This window comes from Elephas maximus, chromosome 8, assembly GCF_024166365.1.
Source record: "Elephas maximus indicus isolate mEleMax1 chromosome 8, mEleMax1 primary haplotype, whole genome shotgun sequence".
Taxonomy (NCBI): domain Eukaryota; kingdom Metazoa; phylum Chordata; class Mammalia; order Proboscidea; family Elephantidae; genus Elephas; species Elephas maximus.
Window position 1 is genome coordinate 10293410 of NC_064826.1, and position 12029 is coordinate 10305438.

Genomic DNA, 12029 nt, shown 5'->3' on the forward strand with positions numbered 1-12029 from the left:
GTGGCAGCAGATGGGGAGGAGACACTCCAGAGAGGGGGAGGAACTTCCCAGCACTGTCCAGCTATCACCAAAAAAAAAAAAACCAAGCCCAGTGCCATTGAGTTGATTCCGACTCACAGCGACTGTACAGGACAGAGTAGAACTGCCCCATAGATTTTCCAAGGAGCACCTGGTGGATTTGAACTGCCAGCCCTTCGGTTACCAGCTGTAGCACTTAACCACTACGCCACCACAGCTATCACAGTGTCTGCTATACCACATGTTGTCGTCATGAGTTGGAATCAACTCAAGGGCAACTAACAACGTACCACTTTGGCCAACCCTCAGTTCTTATGGAACAATTTACCACAGACCTGCCAGCCATTCCCAGAATAGCACCCAGGAACTCCGGAGCCACTGGATCTGGGTTCATATCCAGGCTCTGCCTCCACCTTGAGCTTGTCGCCTAATCTCTGAATTTCAATTCCCTAATCCTTAAAATGAGGGAGAATACAGAATTGGTTGTTGGAATTGCCTGGCCCAGTACCAGATACAGAGCACAGGTTCAATAAATGGTAATTCTTATTTCCATCGTTGTTATTGTCAATATTGTTTGATATTGAATACTTGATTCCAGAGGCTCACTCTTTGATGAAAACAAGTTGGAAAGGAGATGTTTCCATAGAAGGTCCTCGCGTAGCCAACATAGACATCTCAGGCCACAGACCTAGGAAGGTGGCCAATACTCCTGAAATCATCCAAGTCGTCGGCGAAGAACTCAAGCCCAGAAAAAACCCTTCTGAATGGCATGTGTGTTACGGAATTTGAGATGTTTCCGTAAGATGCTTCTAGAGACTTCTAATTTCATAATATTCTTGGTTAGCAGGGTCTGTCCCTTTATAGAGTTAGGTCAGATTTATTTAACGTGTAAAAATTACTATGAATAGCTATGGTACTCCATAAAAGTTTACCGTTACGAGGATGATGGCGGTCACCGCGATTAGCACCATCAGGTCTACAAATCTCTAATTTGCAGCCACCTGGGGGATCGTTCACTGAGCTCTTCAGAGGAAGATGAGGCGGGGGAGAGACTCCGCAGTCTTGGGGTGTGGGGCAGTTTCCTGTTCCCCACCATTTTGGGGACAATGGCATCCTGCTGCAGTTAACACCAGGTGTGAGCCTCAGCCTCGGGAGAGGAGGAGGCGGCCCGAGGCACCATGATGGGCAGGGTCAGGGCAGGCAGCAGCCAGGTGGCAAGCTGAGCACTCCTTGACAAAGAACACAGTGAAGACAAGCTGCAAGGAACTGCACGTCTGAGAGATTCCGGGGGGATGGAACCCAGAGTGACAGCCCAGGGTGGCAGGAGAACTTCCTATAATGAAGGGAGCCAAGGTTGCTTCACAAATGAAGGTGAGGAAAGGCACCAAGAAGGCTGGATGCTGGGGTACAGGGGAGACCCATGGGGTGATGTTTCAGGAATGTTCCTTCATGGGTGGGACGGGAGCCCAGGGAGAGGCTGTCATGTATACTTCATCTTTTTTTTTGTTTTTAATTTTTTTTGTGCTTTAAGTGAAAGTTTACAAATCAAGTCAGTTTCTCACACAAAAACTTATACGCACTTTGCTACATACTCCCAATTACTCTCCCCCTGATGAGACAGCCCGCTCCCTCCCTCCACTCTCTCTTTTCATGTGCACTTCATCTTGCCCTGTGTGGGCCTCGAGGAAAGAGGACTCAGAAACCCAGAGAGTGGACTGGAGAAGTAATGGAATGATTGAAAAACCCATGACAGACCCAGGAACTTCCAGGGAAACGCATTATCCAGGTGGCAGGTGAGGATGGTGCCAGCGAATATGGCAGATGTCATGGATTGAATTGTGTCTCCCCAAAATATCTGTCAGCTTGGCTAGGTCGTGATTTCTCGTACTGTATGAATGTCTACCATCTTGTCATCTGATGTGATTTTCCTGTCTGTTGTAAATCCTATCACTATGATATCACGAGATGGATTAGCAGCAGTTATACTGATGAGATCTACAAGATTAGACAGCGTCTTAAGCCAATCTCTCTTGAGATATAAAAGAGAGAAACAAGCAGAGAGACGTGGGAACCTCGCACCACCAGAAAAGCAGTGCCAGGAGCAGAGTGCCTCCTTTGGACCTGAGGTTTCTGCGCCGACATGCTCCCAGACCAAGAGAAGACTGATGACAAGGACCTTCCTATAGAGCCGAAAGAGAGAGAAAGCCTTCTCTTGGAGCCAGCACCCTGAATTCAGACTTCTAGCCTATTGGACTGTGAGAGAATAAACTTCTCTTTGTTGAAGCCATCCACCTGTGGTATTCCTGTTACAGCAGCACTAGGTGACTAACACAGCAGACAAGCGTCCCTAGCAGTGGCCCCTGGGCAGCATCATGGGCCGTGGGCAGCATTTTCTTGGTCCTGCGAAGTGATGTGCAAACACAGCCTCAGGCCCACCCCTCCCAGCCAGGAGGAAGCCCTGAGTGCCCCCTCTCCTTTCCAGAAAGGCTGGAGCCATGGCCGACCCACTGTCTAGCAGGAACGTGACTGCCCTGAGGAACAGCTTCAGAGCTGTCCATCACTGATCATGAGCGGAAATGTTCACAGGGACACAGACCAGGCAGTCAGGAGATGGGACTTCTAACCCACACTAGGCCCTTCCTAGCTACAGAACCTATAGACATGTTATTGCTCTTATCTGCACCTTTGTCCCTCACCGATGAAATGAGGTGGTGGTAGTGTCTACTTCATAGAGTTACTGGGAGGAAAGGGCTTAGTTTAGGGACAGGCACATGACAGTCAATTATCATTGTCATCATCAATGGCAGAGACGTGGTCTAGACTGGTCCTTTACAGATAAGAAAACTGAGGTACAGTTCCTCAAAAACGTAAGGATAGAGCTACCATTAAATGAAAAAAAAAACAAAAACCCATTGCCATCGAGTTGATTCCAACTCATAGCAACTCTATAGTACAGAGTAGAACTGCCCCAGAGTTTCCAAGGAATGGCTAGTGGATTGAAACTGCCAGCCTTCTGGTTCACAGCCATAGCTTGCCATAGCTCTTAACCGCTGCACCACCAGGGCCCCAGAGCTACCATATGACCCAGCAATTCCACTCCTGGGCACGTACCCAAAAGACTCAAAAGTAGGGTTTCAAACAGATGCTTGTACACCAATGTTCATTCTAGCACTATTCCCAGTAGCCAAAAGGTGGAAACACCTCAAATGGCCATCAGAAGATGAATGGATAAACAAAATGTGGCAAGTACATACGATGGAATATTACTCAGCCATAAAAGAGAAATGAAGTCCTGATGCCTACGACCACGTGGATGAACCTTGGCAGCGTTATGCTGAGTGAGATAAGCCAGACACGAAAGGACAGGCAGTGTAGGATCTCACTCACGTGAAGGACCCAGAGTAAGCAGATTCATAGCAACAGGAAGTGGATTAGAGGCTACCAAGGACAGGGGGCAGGAGGAATGGGGAGTTACTGCTTAAGGGGGGCTGAGTTACTGTTTGGGGTGATGAAAAGGATTTGGAAATGGATAGTGGTGATGGTTGTACGACATAGTGAATAGTTAATGCCACTGAATTGTACACTTAAACATGGTTAAAATGGCAATTTTATGTTATATATAAAAAGAAAAAAAGAGGAAACTGAGTCACAGAGAGGGGATGAAGTAGCTAACACTCTGTGATCCCAAGACCTGTGCACGCATTAGCGCTGTAATCCTCACGACAGCCTTGCGAGGTCCGTTTCACAGATAAGGAAACCAAGGAACAACAAGACCGTGTCAGCCATGCATAGCACCCTGCTCGTGAGTGCAAGCCAGGAGGCAAGAGCAGCCAGCTCAGTGTTCAGGTGTGCTCAGTGCTCAGGTGAGCTGCGGTGGGTGAGCTGGCGCTACTGGCTGGGCTGGGCTGGGCTGGGCTGGGCTGGGCTGGGCTGGGTCCCTCCTCCACCCAGGTCAGGGCTCCCTTTCAGCTCTTTGCCACCTTGCTCTAGGACGGGCACGCTCCTGGGTCAGTGGGTTTGTCAGAGTTTGTCTCAGCATGGGCTTCCGAAGGCTTCGTGCCCCAGACTCCGCACCAGCTAGCTGAGTATCCCCAGAGAGGCCGTGCTTGTCCCAGGAAGGGCTGAAAACTGCCTTCACAGAGCAGAACTCCAACAGTGAATTCACTGGAGGCCGGGGTGTCTGAATATGTCATTTACAAAAAGTTTGTCCCTTTTTCAAGATTTCCTCCCCACAGGCCTCCCCACTTCCCAGCCACTCAAGCCAGCTCTTCAAAAGTTGAAATTCCTGCCTGTAGCTACAGAGGTGAGGATTTTTATCCTCTTTTTTCCAGCTTTAAATTACTCATAAAATGTCCTGGAGACTAAATCCATTGCAAAAAGAGCCAGGGTGGCTTTCTAAAGCATCTTGTCCGTAACCAGAGGGAAGTCGATTCTCTTCTCATCTTTATAAGGATTCTTTGCTCAGGGTCTCTGTTTTCTGCTTCCTGCTGCTCTGGCCCCGTGTGGTCCCGGCGGGGGTGGGGTGGGGGCAGTGGAGTTTAATTACATTCCTCCATAGGGAACACTCAAGGAACAAGGCTTTGAAAAACAACTTGTGCTACCGAAATGAAAAAAAAACCAAATTAAGCAAGTAAGAAACAGGCACTGCCTTTTATGTCCTAGAGACCCAATCTAAATATTTAAATTTAAAGGATTAGATTCTAAGTGCTCACCTTTGTAAACCTCCTATACTGTAACTCACAGTGGGGTCAGACCTCCCTCCACTTCACACACCTGGACCAACAGATTCACATGGTTGATGGCACACCTACCATATTCAGTTACAAGACAACACTGCCCACAGTCTTGGGCAAAACACACTCGCCAGAAAGTTTTAGTCTGGGCTACCTCGAATGTTCTGGAAAGGTCTCTTCTTCTCCACTGATTTCCCAGTTTTCCTTCCTCACTCTGATTGTGAGCTTCCTAAACCAAAACCAAACCCGTTGCTGTCTAGTTGATTCCAACTCACGGTGATTCTATAGGACAGAGTAGAACTGCCTCATATGGTTTCCAAGGCTGTAATCTACGGAAACTACTTTCTCCCATGGGGTAGCTGGTGGGTTTGACCCACCAACCTTTTGGTTCACAGCCGAACACTTTAACCGCTGCACCACCAGGGCTCTTTCCTGAGCTTCCTAGTGACTGGATATTAGAGAGGGTGGTTAGAGAGGGTGGGAGTGGCCACACAGGCAAAAGCTACTCAAATTTGCCGACTGCTAGCAGATACTCCAAGTCCCTGTTGTTGTTAAGTGCCATGGAGTCTGTTCTTACTCATAGCGACCCCGTGTACAACAGAACAAAACACCGCCCAGTCCTGCGCCATCGCGACCCCACGTACAACAGAATGGAACACTGCCGACCCCGTGTACGACAGAACAAAACACCGCCCAGTCCTGCGCCATCGCGACCCCACGTACAACAGAATGGAACACTGCCGACCCCGTGTACAACAGAACAAAACACCGCCCAGTCCTGCGCCATCGCGACCCCACGTACAACAGAATGGAACACTGTTGACCCCGTGTACAACAGAACAAAACACCGCCCAGTCCTGCGCCATCGCGACCCCACGTACAACAGAATGGAACACTGTCGACCCCGTGTACAACAGAACACAACACCGCCCAGTCCTGCGCCATCGCGACCCCACGTACAACAGAATGGAACACTGCCGACCCCGTGTACAACAGAACAAAACACCGCCCAGTCCTGCGCCATCGCGACCCCACGTACAACAGAATGGAACACTGCCGACCCCGTGTACAACAGAACAAAACACCGCCCAGTCCTGCGCCATCGTGACCCCACGTACAACAGAATGGAACACTGCCCGGTCCTGCTGCGTCCTCGCAGTCATTGTTATGCTTGAGCCTGTTGCTGCAGCCGCCATGTCAGTCCATCCCATTGAGGGTCTTCCTCTTTTTCTCTGACCCTCTACCAAGTACGATGTCCTTCTCCAGGGGCTGGTCCCTCATGATAACATGTCCAAAGAACGTGAGACCAAGTCTCGCCATCCTCCCTTCTAAGGAGCATCCTGGCTGTGCTTCCAACAGATTTGTTTTTTCTTCTGGCAGTCCACAGAATATTCGGTATTCTTCGCCAACACGGTAATTCAAAGGCATCAATCCTACTTCTGTCTTCCTTATCCATCATCCAGCTTTCGCATGCATATGAGGTGACTGAAAATGCCATGGCTTGGGTCAGGCACACCTTAGTCCTCAAGGTGACATCTTTGCTTTTTAACACTTTATAGAAGTCTTTTGCAGCAGGTTTGCCAAACGCAATATGTCGTTTGATTTCTTGACTGCTGCTTCCACGGGCATTGATCGTGGATCCAGGTAAAATGAAATTCTTGATAACTTCAATCTTTTCACTGTTTACCATGATGTTGCTCATTGTTCCAGTTGTGAGGATTTTTGTTTTCTTTATGTTGAGGTGCAATCCATACGGAAGGCTGTGGTCTTTGATCTTCATCAGTAAGTGCTTCAAGTCCTCTTCACTTTCAGCAAGCAAGGTTCTGTCATCTGCATAACGCAGGTTGTTAATGAGTCTTCCTCCAACCCTGATGCCCCGTTCTTCTTCATATAGTCCAGCTTCTCGGATTATTTGCTCAGCATACAGACTGCATAAGTATGGTGGAAGGATACAGCCCTGAACAAACCTTTCTTGATTTTAAACCTAGTCCCTGGGTGGTGCAAATAGTTAACATGCTCAGCTGCTGACAGAAAGGCTGAAGGCTCAAGTCTACCCAGAGGTGCCTCAGAAGAAAGGCCTGGCAATCTACTGCTGAAGGGCCACAGCCTTTGAAAACCTGACGGAGCACAGCTCTGCTCTGACACACAGGGGTCGCCCTGAGTTGGAGTTGATGGCACTTGGTTTTAGCAGACACTCAAATACTGCACTGGAGCAGGCACGGAACCAAGGCCAGTGGGTGGATAATCCGCAGAGGCTGGCGTCAAGTCAGTGCAAGGAAGACCATTACCGAAGAGAACAGGACACACTAGGTAGTGAGCTCCTCCTCCCTGGGAGTATCCAAGCAGAGTTGCGTGACTTCAGTCCCTGTCTTGGGTGGGAGGCACCCCGGGTTGCCCTAAGGGCCCAGGTTCCCATGTTTCCTCAGCATAACAGGTTCTGGCATCCACTGTGGGCCTATGAAGGATCCCGCGGGCATTTGGATACACGGACATGTAGATGGCAGGGGCAGCCAAGCACTGCTTTCACCTGCTGCATCCCCCTGTCTCCATCCCCCTGTCTCTGTCTAGCTCTCTCCTCTCAGGACACAGGCACCATGTGCTTTCTCTAGGGCCCCTTCCCGCATGATCCACCTCGAACCTGCCTCCTGCTAGTCTCTCGTTAGGAAAGATGGAGTGAGCTAGCATTCGTTCATTCTCTCAGCCCCTGTCTGTCACCAGCCCCCAATTGTGCCAGGCACCGTCCCAGGCCTGGGACATGCCAACGCCCAAACAGACGAGAATCTCGAGGCACTTACGTCCTGGTGGGACTTGATTCCTTGGCCTCTTCCAGGATGACTGGCATTTTCATAACAGGTGAGGTGGTCTGGCAGAGGCAGAGCAGCCTAACGGTGACGTTTCTGGTCTAGCGATGGGCTGATGGAAAGACATTTCAGGGCCTGGGAGCCCTCAAGTTCCAGTGAGATGATGCCATCCCAGGCTTCTGCTCTGCCTGCGTGGAAGTGGCTTTGCCAGAAGAGTCTAGTGAGAAAGTGTGCTCTGCCTTCATTCCAGAGCTGCTTGTTGGGAATATAGCCCACACTGTTGATGCTTTAAAAGCCATAATGTGCGTGACAGCTCAGTAAATGGCCCATTCAGGTGAAACTCTAGCTCACCGACAGGTGGACCCAGAGGACATCAGCTTCACCTGTGCGTAGTGTTAACCTTCCTAAGTTCATTTGAGCTCTTCCTGGTCTGGACTGATGGGAAATGACCCAACAGCTTATTTGGTAGCAGGGCTCAGCCCCTCTGAGGCCGGGTGAGTGGATGTGAAATGCTCACATAAGGCATCAGAGACAGGCTGATGGGTGTGGCTGTAACGGGAGACTGTCTCTTTCAGATCCCCCTCTTCCTGCAGAGACAGACTGACCCCTGCCCTGATATCAGTTGTTGGGGTGCACACCCACAGCGGCCCTCTCCGAGCTGTCAGGACCCCCACGCTGCCATCACTTTTTGGGGTGCATGCCCAGAGCAGCCCTCCATGTGAGCTGTCAGGACCCCCACCCTGATATCAGTTGTTGGGGTATATGCCCATAGTGGCCCTCCATGTGGGCTGTCGGGACCCTAGCCCTGATACCAGTTGTTGGGGTGCCCACGAAGGATGAGAGTCTACTTCCCTGAGTCCAATGCCTCCAGAAGGAAGGAGAGAAAGTATGCAAGAAGGACACATTTCCTTGGTGCCCCACTGCCCTTCCATGAAAATACTAAGCTCTTGCTCGAGGCCACCATGGAAGTGCCCCTGGGGAGTCCCTTTGACCACATATGTGAGCATTCCCCCTTCCATGGCACCCAGAGCAGCCTTACATACCAAGGGCTCAGTAGGGGAGCTAGCTGGAGCCCCTGGGTGGTGCAAACAGTTAATATGCTCAACTGCTAACCAAAAGGTTAGATGTTCAAGTCCACCCAGAGGTGCCTCGGAAGACAGGCCTGGTGATCTACTTCTGAAAAATCAGCCATTGAAAACCCTATGGAGCATAGTTCTATTCTGACACACATGGGGCCTCTGTGAGTTGGAATCAGCTCTATGGCAATTGGTGTAAGGTCCAGATGGGGCTCCCCTGCTGGGAAGGTCAGGCCTGGTGGGTGCGTGTTGGATCTGGCAGGTTCCTAGTCTACACATGGTCCCGAGAGAAGGCCCTGGTTGCCACCTTCGCCTGCTTTGAAAATGACTCCAAGTGAACTCAAAGGCACCCCTTAGCTTCCCACCGTGGGTGGAGAAAATTACGTAACGAAACGAGATGATTTTAAGATAATGCACAATATACTTCTAAAGACACACCCAAAACCAAACGCATTGCTGTCGAGTTGATTCCGACTCATAGTGACCCTATAAGACAGAGTAGAACTGCCCCATACAGTTTCCAAGGGGCACCTGGTGGATTCCAATTGCCAACCTTTTTGGTTAGCAGCCACAGCTTTTAACCGCTACACCATCAGGGTTTCCTAAGACACACCCGGGACAGGGCAATTCCAGCATCACTTTACCTCCCACTCGAAGTGTTACAAATTTCAAATGTGTCAATATTCTAACTCCAACTGGAATACTGGGAGGGTCTGATTCCAGCCCAAAGTGTCAACATTCAGGTTGTTATTGGCATAATCATGAAAATGTTTTAACGTATTGAAAAAGGGAATCATTGCAGGACACCAGGACTTTAAATATCACAAGTAGTAAATCCTTGCTGCCTACATCCCAGCCCAGGGAGGTGCAGTGTTCCTGGTTTAGACCTTGACTACTCACAGCGGGATCATGGGTCAGCAGCATCCTGTCACCCAAGAGCTTGTCAAAAATCACCACACCAGCATCTGCGTTTTAACAAGACCCCCAGGTGATTCGTTATACATGGAAGTCTGAGAAGCGCTAGCTTAGGGGAGGAAAGCCTGGTGGTGGTGTGGTTAAGAGCTATGTCTGCTCACTATAAAGGTAGGAAGTTTGAATCCACCAGGCGCTCCTTGGAAACTCTATGGGACAGTTCTACTCTGTCCCAGAGGGTCACTATGAGTCGGAATTGACTCGATGGCAATGGATTTTTTTTTTTTTTCAGTTTAGGGGAGGCAAGAACAAGAAATGGTGCGTGACAGGCTCCTGGGAAGATGGAAGCATTACATAGCTCCAACACTAGGGGGCGCTGCAGCCTTCCCTGCCCATGTAACCCTGCAGCTGGCCAGTTCTCCTTGTTCTGTAGTTTAACGTTTGGACGGCGAGTTGCTCTTCATTCCTATGTCTTTCCTTGTCCCTTGTTGCTTTGTGTTCTGTTGTGCTGTTATAGGATATGTAGGGTGGTGATGGTTCAGGGGTGCAGTTCTCGCCTTCCATGCGGGAGACCGAGGTTCGATTCCTGGCCAGTGCACCTCATGCGTAGCCACCACCCGTCTGTCTGTGGAGGCTTGTGTGTGGCTGTGATGCTGAACAGGTTTCAGCGGAGCTTCCAGACTACGGTGGACTAGGAAGAAAGGCCTGGTGATCAGCTTCTGAAAATCAGCCAGCGAAAACCCTATGGGTCACCATGGTTCTATCCACAACTGGTCATGGGGATGTCCAGGATGGGGTGTCGTTTCATCCCATTGTGCATGGGGTTCCCGTGAGTCGGGGGCCAACTCCACCACAGCTGACAACAACGAGAGAGATTCAGAAGAGCCCTGTTGAGCTGATGGGGAACGTCTGAGCTCCCACTGTGGCAAACGGCGGGCAGCAGGACCCCACAGACCTGGGGAACCTCCCACACCCATTTTAGCGGCAGAACCCCACAGACCTGGGGAACCTCCCACACCCATTTTCAGTTTTCACTTGAATTTTAAAGTTAATAGCCTGTGTGAAGATTGACCTTGGGTGGGATACAAAATGGGAGGTTTTTTTTTTTTTTTCCATAGTGAGGATGAATTTTTGTTAAGCCAGTCACATTTTTTCACTCAACCCTCCCCCTGTGACAGAGAACATACATGTATTTGTGGGACAGCTGGTTGGGGGTAAAATGGCTAGTGTGTGTGTGTGTGAGTGTGGCAAGAGAAGATGTCTTTTTTCCTTTGAGATCCTTGGCTGCTGTAAGGAGCAAACTCCCAGCCTCACTCACGTGAGCAGCACGAGTGAAATCAGCCAAGATAGCGAGTATGGAATGTTCTTTTCTGCTTAAGAGAAAAAGAAAGAGCAAGTTGTCTTTTAATTAGGTATTTGTAATAGTCACAAAGCAGCTCTTGAAAAGAGGTTTTAAGAATCTGGCCTTTCTTCTCAGGCACAACTGTGTTGAAATTACCCTAAAGAGTGGCTTATATCCATCTAATCCAGTTTGTAGAAAATTTACAACTGGGTTCTGCCAGCAGATTTATAACAACAATTAAGCAGAAGTAAAATGGATCATAAATTTTCCTTGGCACAGTCCACAACCAAAGAGAAGAAACAAGAATGGCTTAGTCAGATCAAAAGTCAATAATTTCAGCATAAACGCAGCAAAAACAATTCGTATGGAAAGAAGCTGTCCCCCCCCCGCCCCATCCTTTTCAAAATGAGGTATTGGAGAGCAGAACAAAGCCTCCAGATTTCAAAGGTTTTATTAACTAATTGGAGCGTTTCTCAGTTTTACAGGTGGTACCAGTGGTATAGGATTCCCTGGGTGGTACAAACAGTTCACGTGCTTGGCTGCTAACAGAGAGGTTGGAGGTTCAAGTCTACCTAGAAGAAAGGCCTGGTAACCTACTTCCAAAAAATCAGCCACTGAAAACCCTGTGGAGCGCAGTTCCGCTGACACACGTAGAGGGGCGCCTTGAGTCGGACTGGACTGGACAACAACTGGTACAAACCTTTCCCTGCTTCTCCATCACTGAGTGTAATGAACGTGTCTCACCTTCAGCATGACTAAGGCAGCGTGGGTGGAGGGAGTCCTCTGAGATCGGGTGCCGTGAGGAAGAAGGCTGGAGATGGAATTTTCACTGTGGGGGGAGAGCAGAGGAGGCCAGGCAACATTCAAAGTCAGATGATTCGGAAGAAAACATGGACGTGGGAAGATTCCGGTTAGAGGCAGGAGGTATAAGGAGGATCACAGCTGTATCGTAAACAGGAGCAGGAATCTATACCCCGAAAGGAGAGAAGCAACCCAGGCCACTTGGGTCAGCCTAGGTGGTGAACGTCCAGACGGAGCATGTGGGTCGTAGGACGTAAATGCGAAGGAAGACCTGCAAGAATCCCTGTATGGGCCGGAAGTGGAGTTCAGTGGCGCACCCAGTGTAGTCTCTCATGACTGCTGGTTC

The 12029-nt window shown here is 49.6% G+C and overlaps 1 protein-coding gene across 3 annotated transcripts in view; it reads right to left on the bottom strand.

The window, feature by feature from the left end:
• Positions 1-12029, bottom strand: part of TBXAS1 (thromboxane A synthase 1) — a 174952-nt gene that overhangs the window by 31023 nt on the left and 131900 nt on the right. The window contains exon 10 of one of the 3 annotated variants that reach the window (XM_049893417.1): positions 3930-4615. The exons of the other annotated variants lie outside the window; for them this stretch is intronic. Coding sequence (XP_049749374.1) covers positions 4463-4615 — 153 coding nt within the window. The 3' untranslated portion in view covers positions 3930-4462. Of the gene's footprint in view, positions 1-3929; positions 4616-12029 lie in introns of those variants that run through there. 3 annotated transcript variants of the gene reach the window in all.